A 25,613-nucleotide genomic window follows, 5' to 3' on the forward strand; every position below is an offset into this window, starting at 1 on the left:
ATATATAGCTAATACGAAACTTTTAACTCTAATTTGACAAAATTGAAAAAAGAGACATTTCTAAAACGGTAAAAACATTGAAAAGTGGATTTGGCTAAAACATACCTAGGATTATAACAACACAATGATGAGAAAGCACCTCTTCCTTTTGCCTTAACAAAGGTTCGTCCTCATTGATAAATGGGTAATGGCCATGATCACGTATTATTTTTCTCATCTGTTAGGGCCGGACATGGGCTGCCCACGGGCTTGAGGGCCTTTTGAGGTGCCTTAGCCCTTAGATTAGTTGGTTGGGTCCGTCCGTCTCTCAATTTTATGGCCGTGTTCTGTGACCTGTGTCCAGACTGGTGGGTCGAGCTGAGCATGAGTGAGTCAGCTGTATTCTACTCTTCTCCTCCTCTCTCCGGAGCTCGTAAACCCTTTCATTCTGAAGTTTAGAACCCTATTATTAGCTCTCTCACTCTGCCAGATATCGCAATGTTCTCTCCGGCGACGAGGAAACCCTATCTCCCCTCTCGAACGGAGGGGAACCTACGGCACCAATCCCCTTCCACTCCTCTTCCTTCGATCCACAACCGGCCGATCACCGGCACGCCGGCTCCGTGGACCTCCTCTCGTCTCTCCGTTCTTGCCAGGTACCGCCTTACCTGTACCGGTGATGGAACCGCTCTTCTGTTCGTTATGTTCTTTTTTGTTTGGTTTATGGTTAACAATTTAATGTGGCACATGCAAGCTTGACAAAATAAATTTTTGGGGGGCTCTTAAAGCGCTCTAGATTCGACATCAAGGTTCATGATAGCCTTGGATCACATGTGAACATATATGCACTGCCATTGGTTGTTCTTGTTAATTTGTGGGAGACTAATGGTTCCGGACTTCCTAGAGGCAGAATCTTCTAATGGTCGAACTCTATATTTTCTTTCCGGTCCCTCAAAACCATCTTCGGGGCAAAATAAATAAATCTTAAACGGCTATCGTCGTTGACTGATATCAATTCTTATTGTGCTTTTGTTAGTCGAATAGCCCACCTGTTTATTTGCCAAAAACTATTATACTTCTTTATCAAATCTAGTAGGCTGCGTGGTTTAGAACTTATATCTTTTCTTTACGTGTAGTTAATTATCTCATTCAGTAACGCTTAAGGGATGTTTTACATAAATAACTCGCTTCTCAGTAGTCAGCACACAAGATTGTCAACAGATATGGCGACATATATGATATCATCTTTTCATTAGAAGTATCCATTGTCACATTGGTTATGCCTATGAATCTCTACCTTCAAACATTAGCCATCCTAAAGTTTCTTATGTAATAATTGTTTTTTCTTCTATATCCAGAATTCCAACAGTAAAAAAGGCTGAAAAAGGTGGTGATTCTGATCAGATCCAACCTGTTTATGTTGGAGAGTTTCCCCAAAATGTTCGCAATGCTCAAGCAACTCTTCTGCAAAAAAATCTTTCTGGTAGCTATGCTTGGTTCTTTTTAGGCCTCGTTTCACCTTGTTAGATGTGAACAAACCATTTTCTGTATTTTACATGAACTTTTTTTTTCTTGCAGAGGATACAGTGCTTGCTGGTGGCATGGATAAAGGATCATCCACTGTATGGATGATTTGTGGAACTGAGCTCTTTATCTGGAGCTATTTATCAGGTTCAGTTTCAAAACAATGTGTCGTACTTGAGGTTCCATCCTCTGTGATTGGAAGTAAAGACTTATACCAGAAGCCCCTTCACAGTCATAACTGGATTGTTTGTATTGTTAGATGGGACAATACATCGTCATCGAAAAGTGAATTGGCGCCAGAGAAGTGCAGTTCTCTTGGTATTATTCTCTGTAACCGGATTACCCAGGCAATTGCATATTGGCCTGATATATTCACCAAAAGCGGAACTGATCCTGTTGTCAGTCTTCCAACTCAATTTAATCAGAATGTTTTAATAAGTGATGATGGGAAAGCTTCTGAGTGGAATCCTGAACAAATTCATATTGGAAATGATTATGTATCTGAAGATTATAGATTTAACTCAATGATTGCTGCTTCAGTTCGTGGTAATCACCATGAATGTATTGCAATAGCTTGTCAATCAATCGGCGCATTATGGTTGTTTCAATTTACACCAACAGAAATACATCGTAGGAGAATATGTGAGGACATATCAGCTGGTGCTTCTACTAGTCATTCCCAGAGTAGTAAGGGCTATGCAAGGGCACTCATTTGGCAATCAAAGCATGCTTTATCAGAGAAATCTGGCGGGCACTTCCTGTTGTTGACAAATCGTGAGATTCAGAGTTGGAGTGTCATGCTTGCACCCATCATAGATGTTGCAAAACTTTGGGCCCATGAAATTGTTGGCAATGATGGTGATTTGGGCATTAAGAAGGACTTAGCTGGTCAGAAGAACATATGGCTTTTGGATATGCAAATTGATGAGCGCGAAAAAGAACTGAGCATCCTTGTTGCTACCTTATGTAAAGATAGGGCTAGCAGTTCAAGCTACACGCAGTATTCTCTTCTGACGATGCAATATAAATCTAACCAGCTTCTTTCTTCTTCTTCTGCACATAGTGGTTTAAACAGTGAAAGGTTTCTAGAGAAAAAAGCTCCTCTTCATATAATAATACCTAAAGGAAGGGTGGAGGATGAAGCCTTCTTGTTCTCCATGAGGTTACGTGTTGGTGGTAAGCCATCTGGTTCTGCAATCGTACTTTCTGGTGATGGAACTGCTACTGTAACTCACTACTGGAGAGGTTCCACAAGGCTCTATCAATTTGATTTACCGTGGGATGCTGGAAAAGTTTTAGATGCTTCTATTATTCCATCTGCAGAAGATAGAGAGGAAGGTGCCTGGGTTGTCCTGACTGAAAAGGCAGGAGTTTGGGCAATACCTGAAAAGGCAGTTTTACTTGGTGGGGTTGAGCCTCCTGAGCGAAGTTTATCACGTAAAGGGAGCTCTAAGGAGGGGGTTGCAGAGGAAGGAAAAAGAAGCCAGACATTTGGTGACAACATTGTTCCTAGAAGGGCAAGTTTTGAGGCTTGGACCACTCGAGATAGACAAAGACCAGTTTTAACTGGCATTGCCCAGGGAACTGTGCTTGACGAAGAAGCAGAAGCATTACTAGGTCGTCTATTTCATGATTTTGTTTTGTCAGGTGAAGTTGAAAGTGCATTTGAGAAGCTTAAGATAAAAGGAGCATTTGAGAAGGAAGGTGAAACAAATGTATTTGTTCGCATGAGCAAATCTATTGTTGATACATTAGCTAAACATTGGACGACGACAAGAGGAGCTGACTTTTTGTCTTCAGCGGTTGTGTCGTCACTTCTCTTGGACAAGCATCAAAAACATCAAAAGTACCTTCAGTTTCTTGCTTTGTCCAAGTGCCATGAAGAACTTTCCCTAAAGCAAAGTAAGGTTCTATCATTCTATATCCATTTTCATAGTCATATTCTGTATATTTCTTTATTGACAATCCATCCACTTCATACTCTAGATAGAAAGATCATCTTTTCTCTCATCAGTGTGTTCTGACAATAAAGCTTATCCACATCATTTCCAGGTGGTAGAAGTTTTCATGCACATGTAGCAACCACATCTGAATCATCATTTTTTATGCACATAACCTCATTATCTAATGCAGCTATTCTAAGAACAATTCTAAGAACAACCATGACTTATCATTCATCCTTTGTCTGATGGCACGTGTTGTTTCTTCAAAGTTGAACCCTCTCTTCTTCCATTGACAGGACGGTCTTTGCTTATAATTATGGAACATGGAGAGAAGTTATCTGGCATGATCCAGTTGAGAAAACTACAAAATATGCTTACCCAGCAGAGATCAAACTTGGTGGCATCTCCACCATCCACATTGCAACCTCAAACTGCTGGTTCTTTATGGTACCTCATTCTGTTGGTTGGAGAGAAAGCTCGCAGAAATACTGTTCTTTTAATGGATCGAGATAATGCTGAAGTATTCTACAGTAAAATTTCTGATATGGAGGATCTCTTCAATTGCTTATATCATCACCTTCAGGATATAATTGATGGAGAGCAGCCTTTTCTTGTTCAAATGCAACAAGCATTTGAATTATCAAATGCTTGTGTCACTGTTATTCAGACTGCTATTCGCTTTAGAGATGAGCACAAGAACTGGTACCCTTCTCCTGAAGGATTGACACCTTGGAACAGCCATCCTCTAGTCCGCTCAGGTCTGTGGAGCATAGCATCTTTTGTTATGGTTCTTTTGAAGGAAGCAGGATCAATTGATGTGTCAGTCAAATCTGAACTTGGGTCTCAGTTGGAAGGACTCACAGATGTTCTCTTGGAGGCTTATACTAGTTCAATCACTGCTAAAATTGAACGTGGGGAAGAATATAAAGGACTATTGGAAGAATACTCTAAGCGGAGAGATGAACTTCTTGGAGCCTTGTATGAGTTTGCTAAAAGAGTAGTAGAAGAAAAATATCAGGTAAGCTGGGGTGGCATTACATCATTCATGGTGTCTTTGGCTAGATTAATTTCACTGGTTCTGTGTCTTCAGTATACTTTGGGGATTGCTTGTTATTCTTCGTTCTTCTTTGTTTAGTTATTATCTTATCAGGGTGGTTGTTTCCCGAAGGAATATGTGAGACTTGAGTGTGCGTCTCTAAGGAAATTAAGCACTACTCCGGAAAGATGAGATGCAGTTGACTCTAGAAATTTACTTTTTTAACTTTAAACTTCTGAATTTGATTGAACTAGCATAAGTAACGGGTGTACTTTATACTTCTTTCAGGAGTCATCCAAAGGTGTTGATGATCTCGAGCTAAAAGAATCTATCTTTAGGGAGATTACTTCACCTATTCTTCTCCTTGCAAAACGGCATGAAGGCTATCAAACGCTATGGCATATATGTTATGACCTTAGTGATACTGGACTCCTCCGAAACCTTATGGTATAAATTTATCCCGGTATCTAAAAATGCACTCTATGAGGCTTTGCTGTTGGTATACTTAGATTAAGTTCAAACTTTACTAACTATGATTGGTGCCAGATTGACTTCTTCTTCCAAAAAATTATTGTGTGATAGTTTTATGATTCTACTTTCAAGTTATATCAATTTAATATCAATCTAGTATATTTAACTGTAACTTTGATGTTGTAATGCAGCATGATAGTATAGGGCCTCATGGAGGATTCAGCTACTTTGTTTTTAGACAGCTGATTAAGAGTCAGCAGTATGCTAAACTGCTAAGACTTGGAGAAGAGTTTCAGGATCAGCTAGCTAGTTTTCTGAAGGAACGCAAAGATTTGTTGTGGCTCCATGAGATGTTCTTGAATCAATTTTCCGCTGCTTCAGAAACGCTTCATGAGTTGGCTTTGTTTGTAAGTGATGGTTCCCCTTTGATAAGTGAGGAAGATTTTGAACTTGCACGTGCAAAAAGATTGGCATCTCTGGCTGAAAGAAGGCGTCTACTTAACCTCTCTAAAATTGCTGCAGTAGCAGGTTAGTTGTTTCTCCATTTAGTACTTGTGCAGAATATGATGAGCAGAGAGTGCCTCCGTTCTAGGCATTATCAATTAGCAGGTGCATTGCATGCAGTTCAAGGTTTGTCATACACATAATATGGTTATTTGCCATGCATCAAATTGAAATGCTGAGTGAAAGGAAAACAGTCTGAAACATATAATAGAGTTTCTGGCACTAGTGCACTAGGTAAATTTGTAGTAGTTTGTCATTCAGCTATACGAATGAGTCTACTGTGTATGAGTTTATTATGTACTTGCTGTTTTTTCTTTTCTGCATTGGTAGCTGATAAGTTGCATTTTGTGGACCAGGTAAAGATGTAGGTTTTGAAATGAAGATTGGACGAATAGATGCTGATCTCCAGATTCTTAGGTTGCAGGTGAATTTGACTAATAAATCTGCTGCATTCTTTGGTTTAAATTTTCTCCATTTGCACATGTAAGATTAATTATGGAGAAAGTTGACAGAGCAAAAGATATTGTCGCTGATGTGGTTCTCCATTGCTTCTTGTTATAGGAATAACTATTAGCAGTTTCTGGAAATTCAATGAGTAATACGAAGACTTGCAGTGTAGGTAGTCAGCGTTCCTGACACTCGGTCGTTTTTTTTCATTCACAGGAAGAGATTGCCCTACACCTTTTCAGCAATGCAGAAGAACAAGAGATCAACAAACCTCTCCCTCCTGGGGAACTGATCGAGTTGTGCTTGAAAGGGGGACGAGATCTTTCTCTGAAAGCTTTCGAAGTGTTTGCTTGGACGAGCTCATCCTTCCGAAGTTCCAACAGAAGCCTTCTGGAGGAATGCTGGAGAAATGCAGCCGACCAAGATGATTGGTTAGCACTCTCCCAGGCATCAATTGCGGAAGGTTGGAGCGATGAAGTTGTCTTGGAATCATTGAGGGGGACAGTGCTCTTCAACGCATCAAATCAGTGTTATGGACCTGAAGCAGAGGTGTATGATGGAAGCTTCGAGGAGATACTGCCCCTCCAGAAAGATCATGTGCGAGCTCCAAGTCTAAAGGACGCAAACTCTTCAGTGGAACAAATCTTAATGCAGCACAAGGATTTCCCCGAGGCAGGTAAGCTGATGCTGACAGCTATCATGATGGATAAGGAAGGTACAAGTGCTGCAGCTGAAGATGCTGCTATGGCTTCATGAGGTCGGCATTAGATGTGCTCTGGGCCATTATAGAAGAGCCACAACTTGGATCACCGTGTCAACTGTTTGAGAACCCCCGGTATAAGGTGCCAGCAGTGTGACCTCGTGGCAATTGAGGAGTAAAACTGTGATGTTTGGTCATTGTTTTGCTGAAGAATCCTGCTGTGCGAATTGCATTGAGAAGCATCTTAGCTTTGACAGCTAAATACGGAGAGAATGATAGCCGTAGCTCTTTTTTGCTAACGTACCAATGGTAGTATTGTAGATAATATTTTCTAGTGTCTGTACTGCTGTGCACCAGAATGCTTGATCTCAGTTGCTTGCGAGTTATATCTTTTTGAGATAATTGATATTTAGTGTCAAATTTGTCTTAAGTCATATCCTCGCTATATGTGGCCAAGTTGTCATTAGATCATTTCTCATCTGAAGTAATACATGGAAGGTAAGAATTAGTTAGAATTTGGTATCCAGTGCTTTGAAAAATATTATTATTATTATTATTAGTATTGACTAATTATTATTAATATTAATATTAATAATATTATTATTATTATAGTTGTTGTAATATTGTTTTTTGAAAAACGAATTCCATCAAAAGAAGCCAAATGCCAGAGCAGATAGACCAGGTGTAGCTCGTAAGCTTCTATCAGGAAGATCTTTTAGTTCCACGTGGCGCGTTGCAGTTGGTTATGGTGGTCTGGAAATCTGGGGGAGGAAGGAGAGCCAATAGGCAACGATGGACGTGGCAGCATCCTCATCCACTATCTAATCCGTCTTGGCCCTATTAATTCCCTCCTTCCTCCCCCCCAGTCAGTGAATAAACAGAAGAGCAAAGAATCCAATCCAACCCAACCCAGTAGAGTCGAGTGAGATGGCAGCCTCGGCACTCCAGCGCTCCGCATTCGCCGGCCAGACCGCTCTGAAGCAGCGGGATGAACTCGTCCGCAAGGTCGGCGTTTCAGATGGCCGCATCTCCATGCGCCGCACCGTCAAGAGCGCTCCCCAGAGCATCTGGTAAGTCGTATGAGTTCACATTAATTCCCTTTTTTTTATTAAAATAATAATAATAATAATAATTAGTATAATTGGGTTATTATATTAAGGTATGGGCCGGACCGTCCCAAGTACCTTGGCCCATTCTCGGAGCAGACCCCTTCATACCTGACGGGTGAGTTCCCGGGTGACTACGGGTGGGACACCGCGGGGCTGTCGGCTGACCCGGAGACGTTCGCGAAGAACCGGGAGCTGGAGGTGATCCACAGCCGATGGGCCATGCTGGGTGCCCTGGGCTGCGTCTTCCCGGAGATCCTGGCGAAGAACGGGGTCAAGTTCGGTGAGGCGGTCTGGTTCAAGGCCGGGTCCCAAATCTTCTCGGAGGGTGGGCTGGACTACCTGGGCAACCCTAACCTCATCCACGCCCAGAGCATACTGGCCATCTGGGCCTGCCAGGTCGTCCTCATGGGCTTCGTCGAGGGCTACCGCGTGGGTGGAGGCCCACTCGGGGAGGGCCTCGATGTCATCTACCCCGGTGGGGCCTTCGACCCATTGGGCCTCGCCGATGACCCGGAAGCCTTCGCGGAGCTCAAGGTGAAGGAGCTCAAGAACGGGCGGTTGGCCATGTTCTCCATGTTCGGATTCTTCGTGCAGGCCATCGTTACCGGCAAGGGACCCATCGAGAACCTCTTCGACCACATCGCAGACCCTGTTGCCAACAACGCCTGGGCCTACGCCACCAACTTTGTCCCCGGAAACTGAATTCCTTCACCGAATATATGATTGATCAGTACTGTACTAGTGCACGCTTTGTTGCAGCTAGCACTGGTGTTGGTCCTAGTGTAAAACACGTACTACTTCTTATCATGTACTACTATTTTACTAGATGCAGGATAGATGGACGGATGGATGGTTGGCTGATGCTCTTGTTATGTTAATTAAGTAATATTTGTGTTTATTGCTGTGTGGGAGTACTATATATATATATATATATATATTTGCTGATCAAACGAACGAATATTGCTTACGCCTCGCCATATACCTTACTTTCCAACTGCTTAATGTACGGGAGTTCCGTTGGATTATGGGTTCGTTTCGACTAAATCAGGAACATCGACCTGATCGAGCTAGAACAGCCCATTGAAATTCCTACATTAATTAATTAATTAATGATCTCCTTGCAGATAACAGCCATAAATCTATCTACTTAACAGCAAACCAACTCTGATAAGAGTTGTATATGCAGTATAACAAGAGATGGCCAAAAAGTTGGAAGCATAGATAAGAATAGTTGAGCATAATCGAATCCATGCCCTGCCCTGCCCTGCCCTGCCCTGCCAAAAGGCGACGCGGTCAAACGGTCCATGTCATGAGTACTGCACCGGCAAATTGGAAGGTAGTCCTCGGGAAGATAGGGGGATCGTGATTATTATACGGTGGACAGACACATTGCCCCTGGTGCTCCTACTCCTAAGACAAGTTAACTCTCTTATATATCCATTTGCCAGATTAGTTTAGATTTAAGCAGCATTATAATAAAGCATGGTGGTGCATCGAGGAGATTCGAATAGCTGCCATGCATAGGGGGTAAAAGGGAAAAGCATAGCAATAGCTTTGATCTTTCACAGCCCACAATGAGATAAAAAGGGCTTCGCAAATCCGCATGCCATCTCCAAACAACCAACTCGAAGACAAAACTTGAAAAGAGGTGTGGGTGGTAGTAGGAGTCGGGAGTGCTGAGAAAGAAAGAGAGAGTAAGTTCAAAAAAGAGAAAAATAAAAATAAACCCAATATTATTATCTTTAGCAGAGACATCACCAAACCCGGTAATCATTCCCTTCCTTTCAGACCAATGTCCTCCCTCATTCTCTCGCTTCCCTATGACCACCATCATTAATTCCTCTCACTCACTTATTAATTGTACAGGAATAGAGAACACATGTTAGAATAATAATAATAATGAGGTGGAGGAGGAGAGAGAGAGAGAGAGATGGCAAGGTATAAAAATTTGGTGTGGTGTTTGTATTTTTGTCAGTCCATCCAAACCGGTGAAAATGGTGGATGAACGGCGTACATCAAGCAGTTGTTTCCACTTCCAGGATAGTGGAGGGATAGCTGGTACGAACGACTACAAGCACTAGTACCAATTAAAGGGCACATTACGCCTCCCTTCCGAGGAGTGGGTGGGGCAGGCCATGCATAAGACACCGAATCCCTTATCTTTTGGACTCTCCCTCCCGTACCTATTCTCTTTTGAAAATCCCTTTTCCTCTTGCCCGTGCTTGTATCCTGGATCGACCAACATAAACATGACTCCTCAGATAGCCACAAAATTTGTTCTTCTTTGGAATACGTACCAAAGCAATAGCTTTGATAGATATCTCCCAAGTCCTAATAATTAACCTTCTCTTTTGTTTATTTAATTTAAATAATTAATTCATGCAGATTGAATTGCGTGTCAGTCTGAAAGACTATATATATATATATATTAGCTAGCATGCACATATAACCACCACCTGACTCAAGAGTCAAGAGACCCGACACACACACATACATATACATATATATAGATATAGATATAGATATATATATATATATATATATATATGTTATAATTTTATTAAGTGTTTAGGGTTTAAGCCTCCTTCCGATCGATCGATGAGGATCAGTGACTCTGCATTGATGTGCTCCTCCATTGCCTTACTGCAAGAGAGGTTCAGACAGCTGCAGAGAATGAAAGAGATGAGAGAAGAGAGGGAGTTCCTACGACTGCTAGCCTCGGAAGCTCCCAAACGTCCCAGATTGTTCTTCCATCCGGATCTGCTGCATCCCTCCGTTCCTCTACGACTACTACGTGACTCATCAACAATATCCCTTCAGTTCCCCTACTCGTGTCATGACTCCCTCGACAATTCGCTCTCCTTAGGCTTGTGGACTAACTCCACTAAGTTTTCCAACGATATGGACGTCGTCGACACTTCCCTCCACCTGTGAGAAAATTTATATAGATCGATGGTTCTTCCACCGCTAGCTCCTTACTGGGTTCCCTCTGCTTTTATTTTGATCATGCACTACCTTTTTTTCTGTTTTCCTTAATTTTAATTACTCTCTCTTAATTTTCTTGGCCCGATCGAACAATGGAAAGCTAGCATCACGGAGTTGCATGCGATACTTGTAATATACCAGATCATATTATCCCAGTAGTACATCAATATATATATATATATATATATATATATATAATCGTAGCCTTAATTTCTTATCAACATGCAGTTAGCATAAAGCTCACTAGCAAGAGCATCTCTGCAATCGATCCGCACATTTAATGTGATCATGCGGAACTTAATTTCTTTCGTTAGGCTTGCATTCCCGGCATATGAGTAGCGCGAGCATGCATCTTCTGGAGCAGGTCACATGCATGCTAGTTTTATGCTTTGTTTCCTCCTCCTTTTACTGGGTTCCAGTTCATGAAGGTTTATTTAATTAATTGGAGAGAATAAAGAAAAATATTACTTCAAAGATGCTTCCATCCCCCATCTTTTTAGATTTTTTTTAAATTTTTTTATTTGAATAATACCTGGAGGTATCACGTGATGATCGATCGTTAACTTCTGCTTTCAGCTACGTAATGAGAAACACACCCCCCACCAAAAAAAAAAAAAAAAGTGCACCAGGTGCAAGCACGTCGCAACCATCACGAAAGCAATGAACCAATCAATCATCGTAAAGCTTGCTTCTGAAGCTATGGATACCAGACACATATAATAGTATAGACAAGAAGAACAACCGAGTCTTGGCAATAAATCACTTCGATCTGATAATAAGTCAGGGAATCTTCTCATGCTAAGGCTCACTCAATTTGGCATTTATATAAGAAAAGGAGTAAAGGAACTGATCTCAATTCCAGATCTATACGTTTAACCATAAGATGACTTTACCCCACCATATAAAGTTGCGTATGTGTGGAGTGATGTCGTAGCCACTTGTTTCAGCCAAACAGCAAAGACAGAGCTACAGCATGAAGTAAGGAATCTAGATTTTTTTTTTTTAATGAAATCTAATTATAGCACAGAATAACCTTTAATAAAGAAACTGTCTCAACAATTTAAGGCCTGGAAAACATATCAAATCTCCATAACAACTCAAGCAGGAGGACAAACAACTCAAACAGGAGGAAGAAGAGAAGGAAAGAACATGAGCACATTTATAACAATGGCACTCCTTTCTTTGCTCCTTGTTATGCTACTAACAAATGGATCAGGTAAGTCTACCAGAACCCATCTACCTTATTATCTCATCCGCCAGCATTGGATCTTGTGTAAGATTGTGATTTGTGAGTTGAAACACAGACTATGCAATCGTTAGGATATTATAGTTGCTGCCAAGGGTCAGGAGAGAACATTGTTTCACTTCAGTGACTAAATATAAGGAGACTGAACCTGTGAATAGTATATAAGTGTTAAGTAAAAAGAACCCAGATACTCTAAACTATTCAGCTTTGAGAAGCTTTCAGCTTGATAATCTAAACTAGAGGGCCTAAATTTGTCGATATGTTTTACAAGAAAACCAGGTTCTTCATTTACATGGTTCTCCACTTTCCAACTTTCCAATGTACAGAACAAATTGTAAGTTGTGTCATACGGTGCATAAGTTCAGTTAAAATATACTAGCAACCGACAGTAGAACAAGATACCAAATGAAATTACCATAATTGTGCTCATTTATTGCATCAAAAGGTAAAGAAATTTAAATCAACTCAACCATGCAGAAAAGATGTCAGCAGACATAATGCAGTAGACAAAGAAAGAGGACAATGGAGCATTAGCAGCTGACCTTTCAGAAGTGTATGATTATTATCTACGTTACAGTTGACAGATATGAATATTTTTTTTCAATCTAAACATCATGAGAATTTGACTCAATGTGAAAACTATCTACTCTCTAGCCCTAAGACATAGATGTCACAAAATAGGATGTGAACAGATCATCATAATTTTACGATAAGATAATCCTAATGAAAAACACAATATACCATATCAAAGCAATTCTATTACATCTGATATTTCTAGTGTACTGCATATAGATGGGGCCTATATGGAGAAGCAATGGTGTGTAGCTGATGAACAAACACCAGATGATATCTTACAGCAAGCTCTTGACTGGGCTTGTGGCCCTGGGGGTGCAGACTGCAAAATGATTCAACCAAACAAACCCTGTTATCTACCCAACACTATCAGGGACCACGCATCCTACGCGTTCAACAGCTACTGGCAGAAATTCAAAAAACAACGAGGCTCTTGCTATTTTGGTGCAGCAGCCATGGTTACTGACTTAGACCCAAGTATGATTCTCTCAAATGCAACTGGCAGAGCTATTTCATTGAATAGAATTGGTTCTTATAAATGCTTTAGGCATCATATAACTCTTCTGTCAATTTGATACAGAACATTCTACTATGATGAGCAAACGGTGCATAGATACATGAAAAAAGACGTCTATTTGGATTATGAAGCACTTCTTGTTTGTATGTTGTACGATTTCCATATGAAGTATAAGACCTCCTGCCTGATTCTCTGTAAAGTAACAACTATATAATAACCGGGAGTAACCAAAACTTTTGATCATTCTATTTCACAAACATCAAACTTGCAAATTTTGATGGATATATTAAGCATGCTAGATGATGAAAACAGGAACTTCCAACCACATGTCTATATCTCTATGATTACCTGGAGCTGTTCAACATATGCAAGCTACAGAAGACAAGATTCATGACTTCTTTCATAGAGTGGATCTAGATAAAGAGAATGTTTTATAGGATTTAGATTTTATACCATTTATGCATAAAATTAAGGGGCCTGGAAAAATTAAATAACTCCCTGAAGATTTTTGTTTTCTACTTGGAGTTCCTTCTTGTTGCCTAATAACACTTAGAAGAAGTTATTGTCCTTTAACTTGCTTAAGCAATTTAAGCTGTGTCAAATTGTCAACTGCAACATATTCTAGTTATCTATTTATTTAATTATCTTGATCTGAGAGTAGTTATGCAAAAAGTATCCTATGATTTGTCTCGAAGAAAGCTGTCACATCTAATGACGACTTATGCAGCACTTTGCCTTCCTCACTGATTGAAGTCATTTGCAGGTCATGGTTCATGCCAGTTCGAATCAGTTTCCTCGTCCAGCTGAGGAATCATGGAGCGATATTACAAACATCCTTTCAATAGAATGGAGTGAATTGTCCTGCTGACTATGTTCAATTGACAGGATACACAACCTTTCTTGAATGCAACCATTTCCTACCCAACATCACTGCTGAATGCTGATGCCTTTATTAAGGATTTCAATCAAATTTTATGATCTAGAGGATGGATATCAACAGAGTGCATGTCTCAATATATATTCCACTTTCACAATTTGCAATTTGGTTGATCAGACATGAAATTTCATCTGAACAATTCTATTCTGTCACGAGTTATTTTATTGCGCAACAACATAGTTCTTTCTTTAGAACTGTTAAAACTAGCTTTTTAGGTTCAAATTTGAAGGCATGGCAAAAAACAAATGCAAGGGAAGATAAAGTGCATGTTCTGGCTGTAAAAAGATTAATCTACCCAGGGAAGATACAACACTATAGAATTTCATTCATTGTCACTCATATCATAATATTGATTTACAGCAGGCAGTAACCTGGTCCTTCTTGCTAACTTTGTTTCAACAATAGCATAGGTGAGCTGAAATATTTCTCTGTCCTGATTGATGTACAGCAATATATTTTTGCTGACCACCTTTATTGCCTTTCAATGTGGTCAAGGCATCAGGAAGGACTGAGGTTGAAAATATTTGTGAACATGAGATTTGTTAGCTATACTAAAGGATACCATATTTGACAGCAGTGAAAGGACCAATCATGCACCAAAGTTCCAGTCCAGTAATGGAGTAAACGACGACCCTACTAATATGGCAACTCAAAATTTCGAATCACAAGAAGCAAACTTCTTTGTCTAACATAACATGTATACGTCCTGCTGGAAGATGAAAAAAAGATGCTAGCAGATCATATTACAGGAACAAGCATACACTGCAATGTTACTTCATCTTGATTATTGATGCTGAGATCAGAAAATCTCGGTTGAGCAGAATAGAACAAGGAGACAATGTAATCACAAATCACATTAACATACACAACCTCTGTTGTTTTCAGATACATATCTGTGCATCAGAAAAGTAGACTGGCCCAAGCAGCAATAAATGCAAAGCCCCCAAAAGGTGCTGGTGAAGCATACTTTCTGTCTTCAAGATAAGCCACAGTGTAGCACCTGAAGGAGCAATTAAGGACTTTAGTTTCTTACAGAAAACTATACAGAGACATTATAGAAACAGGTAACAAAAAATCAAGAACTCTGCTCCAACCAGAACAAATCCACAATGCCTCCTCACCAACCCTCCACCCTCTTTATGTAGGAAAATTGCTTTCTATGATGGAAATTGAGCATTATGCAATCAAGTTATTGTGGTTCAAAGAGAACTCGTTGGAAGTTACTTCAGTATTAGTATTGTTGACCAGTTCAAGCTGCACATATATGATTAAAATTATATATACAAAGTTGTTGTTACATGAGCTTGTGTTAGAAATAAAGAGCTCACGTTCCGGAGAAGACCAAAATTCCAGCAGTTAGAAGCCCTCCGAACTGCATAGTGTACAAGGGAAAAGGTGACTCAGGCGACATGATCACAGTCCGATAATAGAATCCAAGATAAGGTTTGCAAAACGAAGCAAGGAACAAGTCAAGAGTACTAACAATATTGGGGTGTTTGGTCATAGGAGCTCCGACTAAGGCCGCCGTGTGGACCAGATGGTACAAAGATGCAGTTTGCCAAACCTTGAGTAAGTTTTAAGAACTGAATCAGAGATCTAAAGGGAGCAATAGAGAAGAAGGTGTAGCTTACTATCGAGGAGAGGCATCGGTAGCGAAGTACCTCTTTGTAGGAAGGGTTCTTGGGCCGGAAGACGTGGGCCCCGTAGGTCCCAAGACCAAGAGCAGCCATCCCTGTTCGCATATCAGATACAAAACCATATCAACAAGGGAAGGGAGAAGGGGGCGGGGGGGGGAGGGGGGGGGGGGGGGGGGGGGGGGGGGTTCATTGTCAGATAGGAAAGTATGCATACCAGAGATGGCAGCGACCTTATGCCACACCGTGGGATCCATGAAACTGAGACAGCACTTCCTCTCCGAGGTCCTCTTGGTCGGCTCTGCGGATGCAGTAGAGATTAGGGGCTCTGCGATGCAGTCAACTGGATCGCCCATGGCAGTGGCACCAATAGATCGATACAAGGCTATAGAGCATCATTCAACGCTCAAGCATCGGACGGCTGAGAGTGAGAGGCCAACAACATCTCGTCGACCGTCGGCAGCCGATCCAATTGACTGACTCGTCCATCAACTGATAATTGGATCGGCGTTGGGCGGTTCAGATCCGAACCAATTGACGTTTAAAATAATCTCTTATTAAAATAATTGGGTAATTCTCGCTACAGGAAGAGAAATCCCGATCAAACGACACACATATCAATCTTATCTTCGACATCCTTGGAATTTATATTTATCCAAAAAAAAAATCGAATTTATATATATAAAAAAGGCTGATTTCTGACTTCGTCAGCATGTAATCGCCCTCTAACGCGTGCCGACTCGACTGAACCGCGGACGGAAGGAGTCCGAAGCAGGGTTATTCAGTTTTGACTCGAGAAAAGCGTGAACTCTATTCTACGTTAACGAATACACCGGTTGATAAACACCCACAATTGGAACCACAAATCTCATTGGCTAGTTAGGTGTAACTTGACGTCATTCACTTGAAATTTAGAGCGGGTGAGTGTTCGGGTGTCGCCCACGGTCCACGGTTCCAGGACATTCTCCTGTCCTAAAATGTAATATATAATCGAAGCAACCCCGGCGGATCTGAAACCTCCCCTTCTCCGCTGCTTTGTTATATTAGATAGACGTGTGGCAACGCGTCTCTCTCTCTCTCTCTCTCGCGCCCCTCCGTCTCGCTTTTCCTCCGACGAGCGACATGGTAAGAGATCTCCACCTCTTTTATATAGATCCAGGGATATTCCGTTGATATATCTTCCAGCCTTATTGTAAAGCTAGGGTTCTTGGTGTTCCGGTGCATCATTCTCTGACCTTGTCTGCCGAATTATCTAGATCCGTTTATTATGGACTTTGTGCATGAACTCTAAATCAATTGAGCGAATCGTGTTTTCTCTTTCACCCGGAAGTTTTTTTTTTTATTGATGATGAATGTAGTCATGTGACCTTTTTTTTTTTTTTTTGCTTGATCTCGATCAAATTAATTGGGAGGTGGTTTGTTTTGTCATCTGGATGTTTATGGTTCCCGTGGGGAAAAATAAGTTATTTCGAAACTGTTCTATTAGGACCTCCAGATTTGGTATTGCATGTCAGATGCAATTGTCAAGTTGAGGCCCTCGTCTTGGCTTTAAGAATCACATCATCGGATTTGACTCCTCAGTGCGATCTCAGGGGCCTGGTATACGTATTTGTGTGAATACTGAATACAAGGGTTGGATAGGTTCCACTTAAAGGGTTCTGATTCAGGGTTGGTGCTCAATGTTTACTAGGGCATAGGTCAAAACGTTGTTTGCGAAGAGGGAACTAGGATTTCCAATCTCCGTAATTATCCCTGCCATGGCCACAGCTACAGGAAACTAAAAGGGTTTAATTGGGTAATATTGCATTAGAGAAAGGAGAGTGAAGTTATTGTAGTGTCATGTGTTAAGAATTGTCTAATAGTAGGTTTGTGATATTGTTCCATATAAATTATAGAATTATCAGTGCTGGCCACGTGCATTAATTCCGCAAAGCCAAGTTACTGAATTTGTTATGTCTATGGGATAACTGAGAGCATGCTATAGATGACACTAACAGATAAATAATTTAGAGGACCCCTACGAATAATACATTTTATTCAATTTGAAAGGTCCGTGTAGTGGTGATCTGACCGAGCAAATAGAATGTAACTGGGATGTTTGAGTTGCTGTATTTCCAATTCTATCTTTCCAATGTATTATTTATTGGGATTTTGTGGTAAAAATAATATCACCTATTCAAATTTCTGGAAGATACTTTTTTGTTTAAGATATATTTTTTGTTTTCATCTAAATAATTGCATGCTTTTTTATTTGAACAGACCACTTCCAGGCGTCTTGCTGACAAGAAGGTTGCCAAGTTTCAGAAGAATATTACAAAGAGGGGATCTGTTCCTGAAACAACTACTAAGAAGGGGAATGACTACCCTGTTGGGCCTATCATGCTTGGTTTCTTTGTCTTTGTAGTCATCGGGTCATGTATGATTCTCAGTTGTCACTCTGCTAATTTGTGCATGATAGGCTAATTTTACTTATTTTAAGTTTGTTCTATTTTAGTTTTTCTTAATTGTTAAACATTTTGCTTCTATTAATATGCATGGAAGGTGCTAGGATCTCTGTTGATTTTCATGAATAACCATTTCTTGAGTCCTATGAAACAAAAGAAGAAATTGTTCTTCTTCTATGTGGACCATCTATCCACACCGACACTAGAGTAAGTAAAGTGCTCATTATGGGAAAGAAAGCTATTCAATAGCTTGTTGAATCTCATTTTTCATAATTCTACACTAGTTTTGTGTTGTTATGATGGTTATGGATGAGGTCAATCTGTTAATGTTCTTTGAATGTTTTTGAGTCCTTCTCATTTTTAATGATGTGACAAGACATATATAATTTTTCATGAACAATGAGAAGCTCAACTTGGAACACTCGATACCCAGCTCTATTAGTTTGTATTTGGGGTTTTCATCTGTCATTTTTTTTTCAATGGCACCACACGAGGAATTGTCAGTTTCTTTGACATCATGAAGTCTCTATTTGATTTATTAGCATAAACTTGATCTTGAAAAGGATTATAGTATCGAATATTATTTTTATTCACTTTGCAGCACTAAAAGTTAGCAGCAAGACTATTAACTTTTTTGTTGGATGTTATTGGAGAGATGTTGTCACACTGCATGAGTAATGCAGTCTTAGGTTGCTGCTTCAGCAGACCATAATATTATTGCTAGAGAAGTGGCAGGTCATTTCTTTTGTCAGGATGGATTGTCATGCGCTTGACTAAAATGCTGACTGGTGGATGGAACCTTTTCCAATAATCTAAAGCTGATTATAGATCCCAGATCGCATGATGAGTTTTTCTTTTTTCTTTTTTTGAATTATGATTAGAAACCATTTTCTGTTTTTGGTAAATAATGGGCTAAAACTTTAGTTGCATTTTTCGAGACACTTTCATCTGCACTACATGAACTGTTAGAAGATTATTACTACTTGCTTAAGTTTTTGCTTTTCCTGCAGCTCTATTTCAGATTATTAGGACAGCTACAAGCGGTGGAATGGCTTGAAAGCACATGATGACGATGTTGCCTGTTTAGGAAGGTCCAGAGGGGTCTTGGTACTCTTGGGACTTGATAACTTGTAGAATGTCAAGATGATAGAGCTTCAATATTGGGGGAGATGCTAGGAGGGAACTTTTCATTGTCTCGGTGTTAAACTGCGTTTGAATGAAATAAAGTGGAGGCTTGCCACCAATGCGGTAGTTGCCTCTGTTTGATTTAATTTTCATGTTTATTGTGCTAGTTAGGTACCACTATGGATATGAATTTAGCCTAAGTAATCCTTCTTGCCTAGTTAGACGGCGAATGAACTAATCGTTTGATGGAAATTGTCTTGCCGAGGAATGCTCAATATTTGTTAGTGTGCGAGAATGGGGTCACTTGGATCTTTTCAATTATACGAGGCATTATACTCTCGGATGTTTAGGTTTCTTACTTGTAACTCATTAAATCTGTCAAGCAACTAGAGGAAATGCTCTTGTATTGTAGTATACATCTTCATCTCTTCTTCGTCAAAAGTAAAAAAGAAATGATCTATATGATGTCCTCGTCTTTTCGTTAATAAACCTTTGTAATGCGTATTTGTTTATTTGATACTATATAAATTCTAAATTGAGCAGCCAACTTATTTTCTACTGTATCTATAATCCTTCCATTAGTTTGAAATGTTGTGGTCCCATACGTTATTCTGTCTTTCCCAGCATAAAAGTTTATGCTAAAAGACAATATTTTCTATGATACAATGCTGAGATCTATGCATCGTCGCCCTAAACTCGCCCTCATTCTGAGAAGAAAAAAAAAAAAAAAAAGAAATGGAAAAAAGCGAAACCTGGTACAAAATATACGAGAGAACCTCCTCATGGAGTTGCGCGCCTCAGTAGAGATTGCGGTATGCTCCTCCGCGGAATTATTTTACTTGCGCATCATCCAATCGCTCCCCGTCCGTGTAACATCATATACCAGTAATAGCCTTACAATCATCCCGCGGCACACCACAACTGTTCCACCAAATTTTGAATTTTGCTGCCGCTATGATACACCCTTTACCTTTCCGTCATTCAACTTGAGCTACTCTGTCTCTCTCCGTTGTTCCATTTCCATCATAGATGGGTTCCGTGAAGCCTTCTTCTCGCTACGCCTCCGTGGATTCGCACTCCTCCTCTAACTCTTCCCACCATTCCGATCCTTCCCCTAGCAGGAAACACTCTTCCCTCAGACGCCTCATCTCCAACTCCGGCACTCGCTGCAAGCCGTCTGATCCGATACCTGACCCAAAGGCAGGCACCGGGAACTCCTCCCGTGCCATCGTCCGTACCAGATCCGGCGATGTCACTCTCGGGAAAGCGACCGATTGCCACAATTTCGGATCCATGGTGAGGAAGTTCATGGAGAAGAGGTCCGGTTCGAAGCCTGGGTCGAATCGGATGGCTCTGGCCTTGCCTGCTGACGCCGTCGCCGACGACCTGAGGAAGGCTGTGAAGGGGTCTAACCTCTCGGCTTTGTCCAAGAAGCTGTTTCAGAAGGGAGGATCTGGAGAACGCACGGCGGGGAGGGCATTGACGGAGGTGAAGAACAACACGCGGACGCTGGCCATGGTGCTTCGCAGCGAGAGGGAGCTTCTAAGCCAAAACAAGGAGTATGAGGAGGAGATCTCGGAGTTTCGGCTGTTGATTGAAGAAAAGAACCGAGAAGTATTTCCTTGATTAAAATAATTTTCGTGGCAATCTTAATTTCTGTGTCATTTTGCTTACATTTTGATATCTAATTTTTTGGCAGGTGGAGAAATTGAAGGATCTATGTTTGAAGCAGAGGGAGGAGATAAAGGCTTTAAAGGATGCCATACTATTCCCCGATGTCATGAATTCTCAAATGCAGGAGTTGCTGGAGAAGCAAGGGTGTGAGCTGAAACAAGCAAAGCAACTCATTCCAAGCCTCCAGAAGCAGGTCACTTCTCTCACCGGGCAGCTCCAGTGCCTTGCAGAGGATCTTGCTGAGGTATCTCCCTTATGTCCATGTGAACTCCTAATTTGCCTACCATATAGATTTTAATTCACAAACAATTGGATGATGATGTTTCATGCCAATATCTTATCTTTATAGGAGTATCTTGGTCTGATGATCTGAAACTTTTGGTCCTAAAACCTTCTAGCAAGTTCTCGATATATTTATCATAGGAAAGGATGTTCTAAGACAAGAAGCCATCACTGTATCCTCTTGTATGGTGGCAATCTATCTCAATGAAATCTAGTTGCCCCAGATGAATCAGGGTATAAATCGGATGATGATGTTTGGTTGTTGCTGGTCTTGGTTGTAAATTTAGGTCAATTTTCTATATCTGTGTCCGTATTGAGTTGGATCTCACTTTGGTACCAGCATTAAAAGCTTATAGTTATTTTTGGTGAAATAACAAGGATGCCACCTTCCATAGTAGAATCAAATCAATTACTATTATTCAATACTGCAGTCTATCATTGATATATCCTGAAATCCAAATCCTTGTGTATAAAGTCAAGATAGAAAAACAAATATTGAATCATGTTTTGCATCTACATCGATTATTCTGATTAATTTCTCATACTACTTTTCTTAGTTTGTGCGTTTAAATTGCTGAATCCGACATGGACAGGTAAAGGCAGACAAGTATACTGCACGGGCATGCTTTGATGGACACATCAGCTCTCCAAGGACACCAGTACTTGATCAAGAACCTTTGGTATGCTACAGACACAAATATATGATTGTAATCCATGCACATCTTATACATGAAAATTTTCCTCCGCCCAATGATGATGGGCTAGTAGGCTACATTTGTTGGTCATTTCAGCAGTAATGTTGTGCCTATATTTCGAGTCCTGTTCTCAAGATTGCATCATATTCCCTAGCGTGATCAACTTCTGCATTTTGTTTCTGAACTTACTAGGTTTGCTACCTTTGCAGGGTTATAGCTCTGGAGAACCTGTGACATCTGAATATGGTAGCCCAGATGAAATGTTCCTTAAGGATTTGAATCCTTGTTTGACCCCTTGCTTTTCAAAGAGAAGTTCTAAGGTAAGGAAGTGAAGTGTGTACCGACTCTTTTTTATTTAAGACAAAGGGGGAAGAGCTCTCCCTTTGTTTAACAGAACAATTTAGCTTTTCTGACTTAAAACATATATGTCGCTTTCTAGGAATACGATGAGGTGATAGGTTGTGAATCTCTCGACAAGTATAAGCCATCCCCGAACAGCATTGAATTTAGCCAAGGTATGTTCTCCAGCTGTCGTAGCAGACCAATGTCTAAGAGCTCAGATCATCATCACCCACCTAGCTACGAAAGCAATAGTGCACGAAAAATGTACAAATCTGATGAAGACAAATGGTCCACTGGAAGATTGATGCACCAGAATCTTTCTTAAATTTTCATTGTAACTCAAACTTGATGTCTGGCAGCTTTGCAATTTTTAGCCTGGTTATCTTTGTTTCTTTTTTCTTTTCTTTTCTTTTTTTTTGTGCTATAAGAATTGATCTATATGTCATATGGTCTAGCATTATGCAGCAGTGAAATTTGGCAACTATATGGGCAGTTTATGAGAATATGCTGAATTTCAATGGTTATGTTTGCTAAAATATTTAGAATAAATGGTGGGTGTTTCGCATAGTAGTTGAGAGGAAGTGTTGTTATTTGCTGTAGCATGCTTATTTCTATATGTTGAATTGCAACTACCCTTCATACTATTACTATCCTTTATATTTTACAGCTTTAAGGCAGCAGAAAGCATTTTGAACCCATCAGATATTTTGTTCCCATTGTACCACAAGTAACTTATTATATTAAAGACACTAACATGTAGTAAAGTGATCCAAACTACCATCATAACATAATACCTGTTCCATATTCTGAATTATAACATGACACCTGTTTCATATTGTGAATTACAACATCACAACTGTTCCATATTGCAAATTATAACGACACCCGTGCCGTATACCTGTTCATTAAGAAACCCGCCTGGGTGCACACTGCAGAGCAATGGAGGAGAAATAATTTGCATAACAGTCACGCCACAGATTTTATAGTGTGATTCTAAGTCACTCAATTTTCGCAGATAAACTGCAGTAATGATCAACTATCACATGTCAGTTGAACAGCTACGCTTTGACAAGAAGGATGGTGTCTAATAGATATACCAGTAAGGTTATTAACAAAACAGTTCACAGAACAGGCTCGTCTTGAGCTGATATGGAGTTGCATATGCTTACTTTCTCTGTCATTTGAGCATGCAAGCTTACTAAAAGTTAGAAGAATACATGCTCCTGGCATCAAGAATAATTAAGTCCAGAAAATACAAAACTGTGGAACACATCCCTTCCTTTTCTGAGAGTAGAATTACAAAGCTCCAAATAACAACCACATGGGCATTCCCGAGCTATTTTAAGTGAGGTTTACTTAACTGATAACAGCTAATTCTTTTTCTCTTGGGAAGTACATCAGATTAACAGAGCAATAAACAACTTTATGGATGTACGCAACATTTCAGAATCAAAGCTTGACTTCCACGTCAACCCCAGCTGGGAGGTCGAGTTGCATCAAGGAGTCAATCGTTTGAGCAGTAGGATACAAGATGTCAATCAAGCGTTGATGCGTCCGGATTTCAAAGTGAAAGCGTGCATCCTTGTGCACATGGGGAGACTTGAGGACACAATAAACTCGCTTCTTGGTGGGCAACGGAACAGGGCCCATAGTCTTGGCATTGGTATTTCGAGCAGCATCCATAATTTGTTTGCATGAGTCCTCAATCAAGGGTACCCAGTATGACCTCAGTTTGATACGTATTTTTTGCTTCGGTGCCATCTGATAAAAATAAACAAAGTAGAAATATAATTCTTTGAACAGCTAAAACTATATATATATATGTGTGAAAGAGAGAGAGAGAGAGAGAGAGAGAGAGAGAGAGAGAGAGAGAGTGAACAGAAAAGGAATGACTGCATTATTATCTTGATCAACCGTTCCTTCAACATAATACTAACTCTTAAAATGACAGAAAGAAAGATAAAAATAAGAGAAAATAGCAGAACTGAAGACAGCAATATAGAGATTAATGATCTTCATCTCCATTATTGGGTTAAGATGGCTTACATTGGACATAGCAACATATACGCCCTCTCTCTCCTCTCACCCACTGACACACTATTCATAGGTTCTCAACCAATAAGGGAGTTCGCTGTGTTACGGGTGAAGTAAATATACCATTCATCTACAATGTGATTCAAGTGATACATGGATAAATATTGTAACAATTTGGGTGGAGCATAATAGAAACTACAGGGGGTGAAGGGGGGACACTTTACTGATAATTACTCAAAGAATTATGCTTCTTTTGGTTTCTATACTCTTTGTTATGCAACATTATTTTCTCTGTGGCTTTAGTGATTCGCTGCAACAGTAGAATCCATCTGCATTTCTAAAGATTAGAGATGCCACAGAGATGAAGATCGCATCTGTACCTCTAATGATGGACATACAGGATAATGTTTTTTGACTAGCCTAGTAAAAGATTGCATCTATAGTTTAAAATGAGATCCACAAACGATGGATGTTGAAGTAAAGCTTTTCAGCAATCTGGCCAATTTCCAAATAGGTCAACAGAATGAATGCCTCCGCAAAATGAAGAAAGGATAATGATCAAAAGACGTTAAGAATAATTGCAACCTACAAAGTTCACTAAATAATACACCGCAAATGCAGGAAGCAGAATAATCGTATGACTTTTTTTCGAAATTAGAAGACGCCACCGTAAGTAGAAGTACAAGAAATAGTCATTAAAAACAAGTACGAGAAATGACGAATGGGAGAAGTATGAATGAAGGAATAGGTACCTTGTCGACTCCAGCTTCAGAAGCGAGCAGAGAAGGGTCAGGAACCTGCCAGATTCAAAAGAAAACAAGAACGAGGAAAAAATGGGGAGCAATCGATTTTATTTATGTATGATCATTTATATAGCAAAAGGAAAAAAAAAAGAGGAGAGGGGGTTTGGGCAAATCCAAGCACCTCAGCGCCTGCGGAATCTTGAGGAGCGTCCACATCCTGAGGCCCGAGGAGCTCCGGTGCCGCAAAAACCCGAGAGGAAAGGGGGCGAGAAACGATCGGGCCCAAAAGCTTCGGCGATTTTATGGGGAATGAGATGGATGGCTTGGGTCTCTGGGAGAATGAAGAGTTGCAGAGAGGAAGGGGTGTGAGTGTGGCGGAGAGAAAGGAGGAGGAAGTGGCCATCTCTTCTACTTTTTTTTCTTCTTCTTCTTCTTCCTCTGCCTCGCACCGCGCTTGCTTTCTATCCAAAACGGAATCGCTGGTTTCGGATAGGGGCGTGGATAGATATGACTTCAGATGGCCATTGTTATGATAGTCAGTCTTTTGGGCCTTGGGGTCCGGATTTGGGTCTGGGTTCAAGGGACAGATTACGATTGTGGGCCATTAACATAGGCCTGTTAAGAGTCGGCCCAAAATCCTGGAGAGAACAAGCCATGTCGCATCGTGTC

The 25,613-nt window shown here is 40.5% G+C and overlaps 7 protein-coding genes across 8 annotated transcripts; 5 read left to right on the forward strand and 2 right to left on the reverse strand.

Moving 5' to 3' along the window:
- Nucleotides 1-352: 352 nt before the first annotated feature.
- Nucleotides 353-7,103, forward strand: LOC140758842 (nuclear pore complex protein NUP133). The gene is made up of 8 exons (XM_073095179.1): nucleotides 353-635; nucleotides 1,338-1,462; nucleotides 1,558-3,405; nucleotides 3,743-4,464; nucleotides 4,771-4,929; nucleotides 5,145-5,481; nucleotides 5,814-5,881; nucleotides 6,121-7,103. Exons 1-8 carry the CDS (start codon nucleotides 478-480, stop codon nucleotides 6,658-6,660), a joined length of 3,957 nt encoding a protein of 1,318 aa, XP_072951280.1. The 5' UTR covers nucleotides 353-477; the 3' UTR covers nucleotides 6,661-7,103.
- A 366-nt stretch (nucleotides 7,104-7,469) lies between these two features.
- Nucleotides 7,470-8,611, forward strand: LOC140759397 (chlorophyll a-b binding protein of LHCII type I, chloroplastic). Its single transcript, XM_073095950.1, has 2 exons — nucleotides 7,470-7,674; nucleotides 7,764-8,611. Exons 1-2 carry the CDS (start codon nucleotides 7,532-7,534, stop codon nucleotides 8,413-8,415), a joined length of 795 nt encoding a protein of 264 aa, XP_072952051.1. The 5' UTR covers nucleotides 7,470-7,531; the 3' UTR covers nucleotides 8,416-8,611.
- Nucleotides 8,612-11,684: 3,073 nt separating this feature from the next.
- LOC140758736 (glucan endo-1,3-beta-glucosidase 1-like) lies at nucleotides 11,685-14,087 on the forward strand. The gene is made up of 3 exons (XM_073095006.1): nucleotides 11,685-11,914; nucleotides 12,737-12,994; nucleotides 13,798-14,087. The coding sequence occupies exons 1-3, from the start codon at nucleotides 11,848-11,850 to the stop codon at nucleotides 13,839-13,841; spliced, it is 369 nt and encodes a 122-aa protein (XP_072951107.1). The 5' UTR covers nucleotides 11,685-11,847; the 3' UTR covers nucleotides 13,842-14,087.
- A 642-nt stretch (nucleotides 14,088-14,729) lies between these two features.
- On the reverse strand, nucleotides 14,730-16,180 carry LOC140758735 (uncharacterized). 2 transcript variants are annotated; one of them, XR_012104146.1, is made up of 6 exons: nucleotides 15,823-16,180; nucleotides 15,633-15,703; nucleotides 15,455-15,535; nucleotides 15,300-15,343; nucleotides 15,066-15,225; nucleotides 14,730-14,971 (listed from the first exon to the last, which is right to left on the reverse strand). XR_012104146.1 is itself a non-coding variant. In XM_073095005.1 (5 exons), the coding sequence occupies exons 1-5, from the start codon at nucleotides 15,959-15,961 to the stop codon at nucleotides 14,872-14,874; spliced, it is 435 nt and encodes a 144-aa protein (XP_072951106.1). In that variant the 5' UTR covers nucleotides 15,962-16,158; the 3' UTR covers nucleotides 14,730-14,871. The 2 variants fall into 2 exon arrangements, 1 of the variants encoding a protein (XP_072951106.1); XM_073095005.1 differs by lacking the exon at nucleotides 15,066-15,225 and having other exon boundaries at nucleotides 15,823-16,158.
- Nucleotides 16,181-16,566: 386 nt separating this feature from the next.
- On the forward strand, nucleotides 16,567-19,320 carry LOC140758737 (uncharacterized). The gene is made up of 3 exons (XM_073095007.1): nucleotides 16,567-16,730; nucleotides 17,865-18,021; nucleotides 19,060-19,320. Exons 1-3 carry the CDS (start codon nucleotides 16,728-16,730, stop codon nucleotides 19,104-19,106), a joined length of 207 nt encoding a protein of 68 aa, XP_072951108.1. The 5' UTR covers nucleotides 16,567-16,727; the 3' UTR covers nucleotides 19,107-19,320.
- A 291-nt stretch (nucleotides 19,321-19,611) lies between these two features.
- On the forward strand, nucleotides 19,612-22,718 carry LOC140758734 (uncharacterized). The gene is made up of 5 exons (XM_073095003.1): nucleotides 19,612-20,788; nucleotides 20,874-21,092; nucleotides 21,724-21,810; nucleotides 22,035-22,145; nucleotides 22,265-22,718. Exons 1-5 carry the CDS (start codon nucleotides 20,204-20,206, stop codon nucleotides 22,490-22,492), a joined length of 1,230 nt encoding a protein of 409 aa, XP_072951104.1. The 5' UTR covers nucleotides 19,612-20,203; the 3' UTR covers nucleotides 22,493-22,718.
- Nucleotides 22,719-23,420: 702 nt separating this feature from the next.
- Nucleotides 23,421-25,449, reverse strand: LOC140758849 (small ribosomal subunit protein uS10c). The gene is made up of 3 exons (XM_073095204.1): nucleotides 25,126-25,449; nucleotides 24,954-24,998; nucleotides 23,421-23,928 (listed from the first exon to the last, which is right to left on the reverse strand). The coding sequence occupies exons 1-3, from the start codon at nucleotides 25,345-25,347 to the stop codon at nucleotides 23,617-23,619; spliced, it is 579 nt and encodes a 192-aa protein (XP_072951305.1). The 5' UTR covers nucleotides 25,348-25,449; the 3' UTR covers nucleotides 23,421-23,616.
- Nucleotides 25,450-25,613: the final 164 nt, after the last annotated feature.

Source organism: Typha angustifolia, chromosome 4, assembly GCF_048772165.1.
Source record: "Typha angustifolia cultivar Huaian chromosome 4, ASM4877216v1, whole genome shotgun sequence".
NCBI lineage: Eukaryota > Viridiplantae > Streptophyta > Magnoliopsida > Poales > Typhaceae > Typha > Typha angustifolia.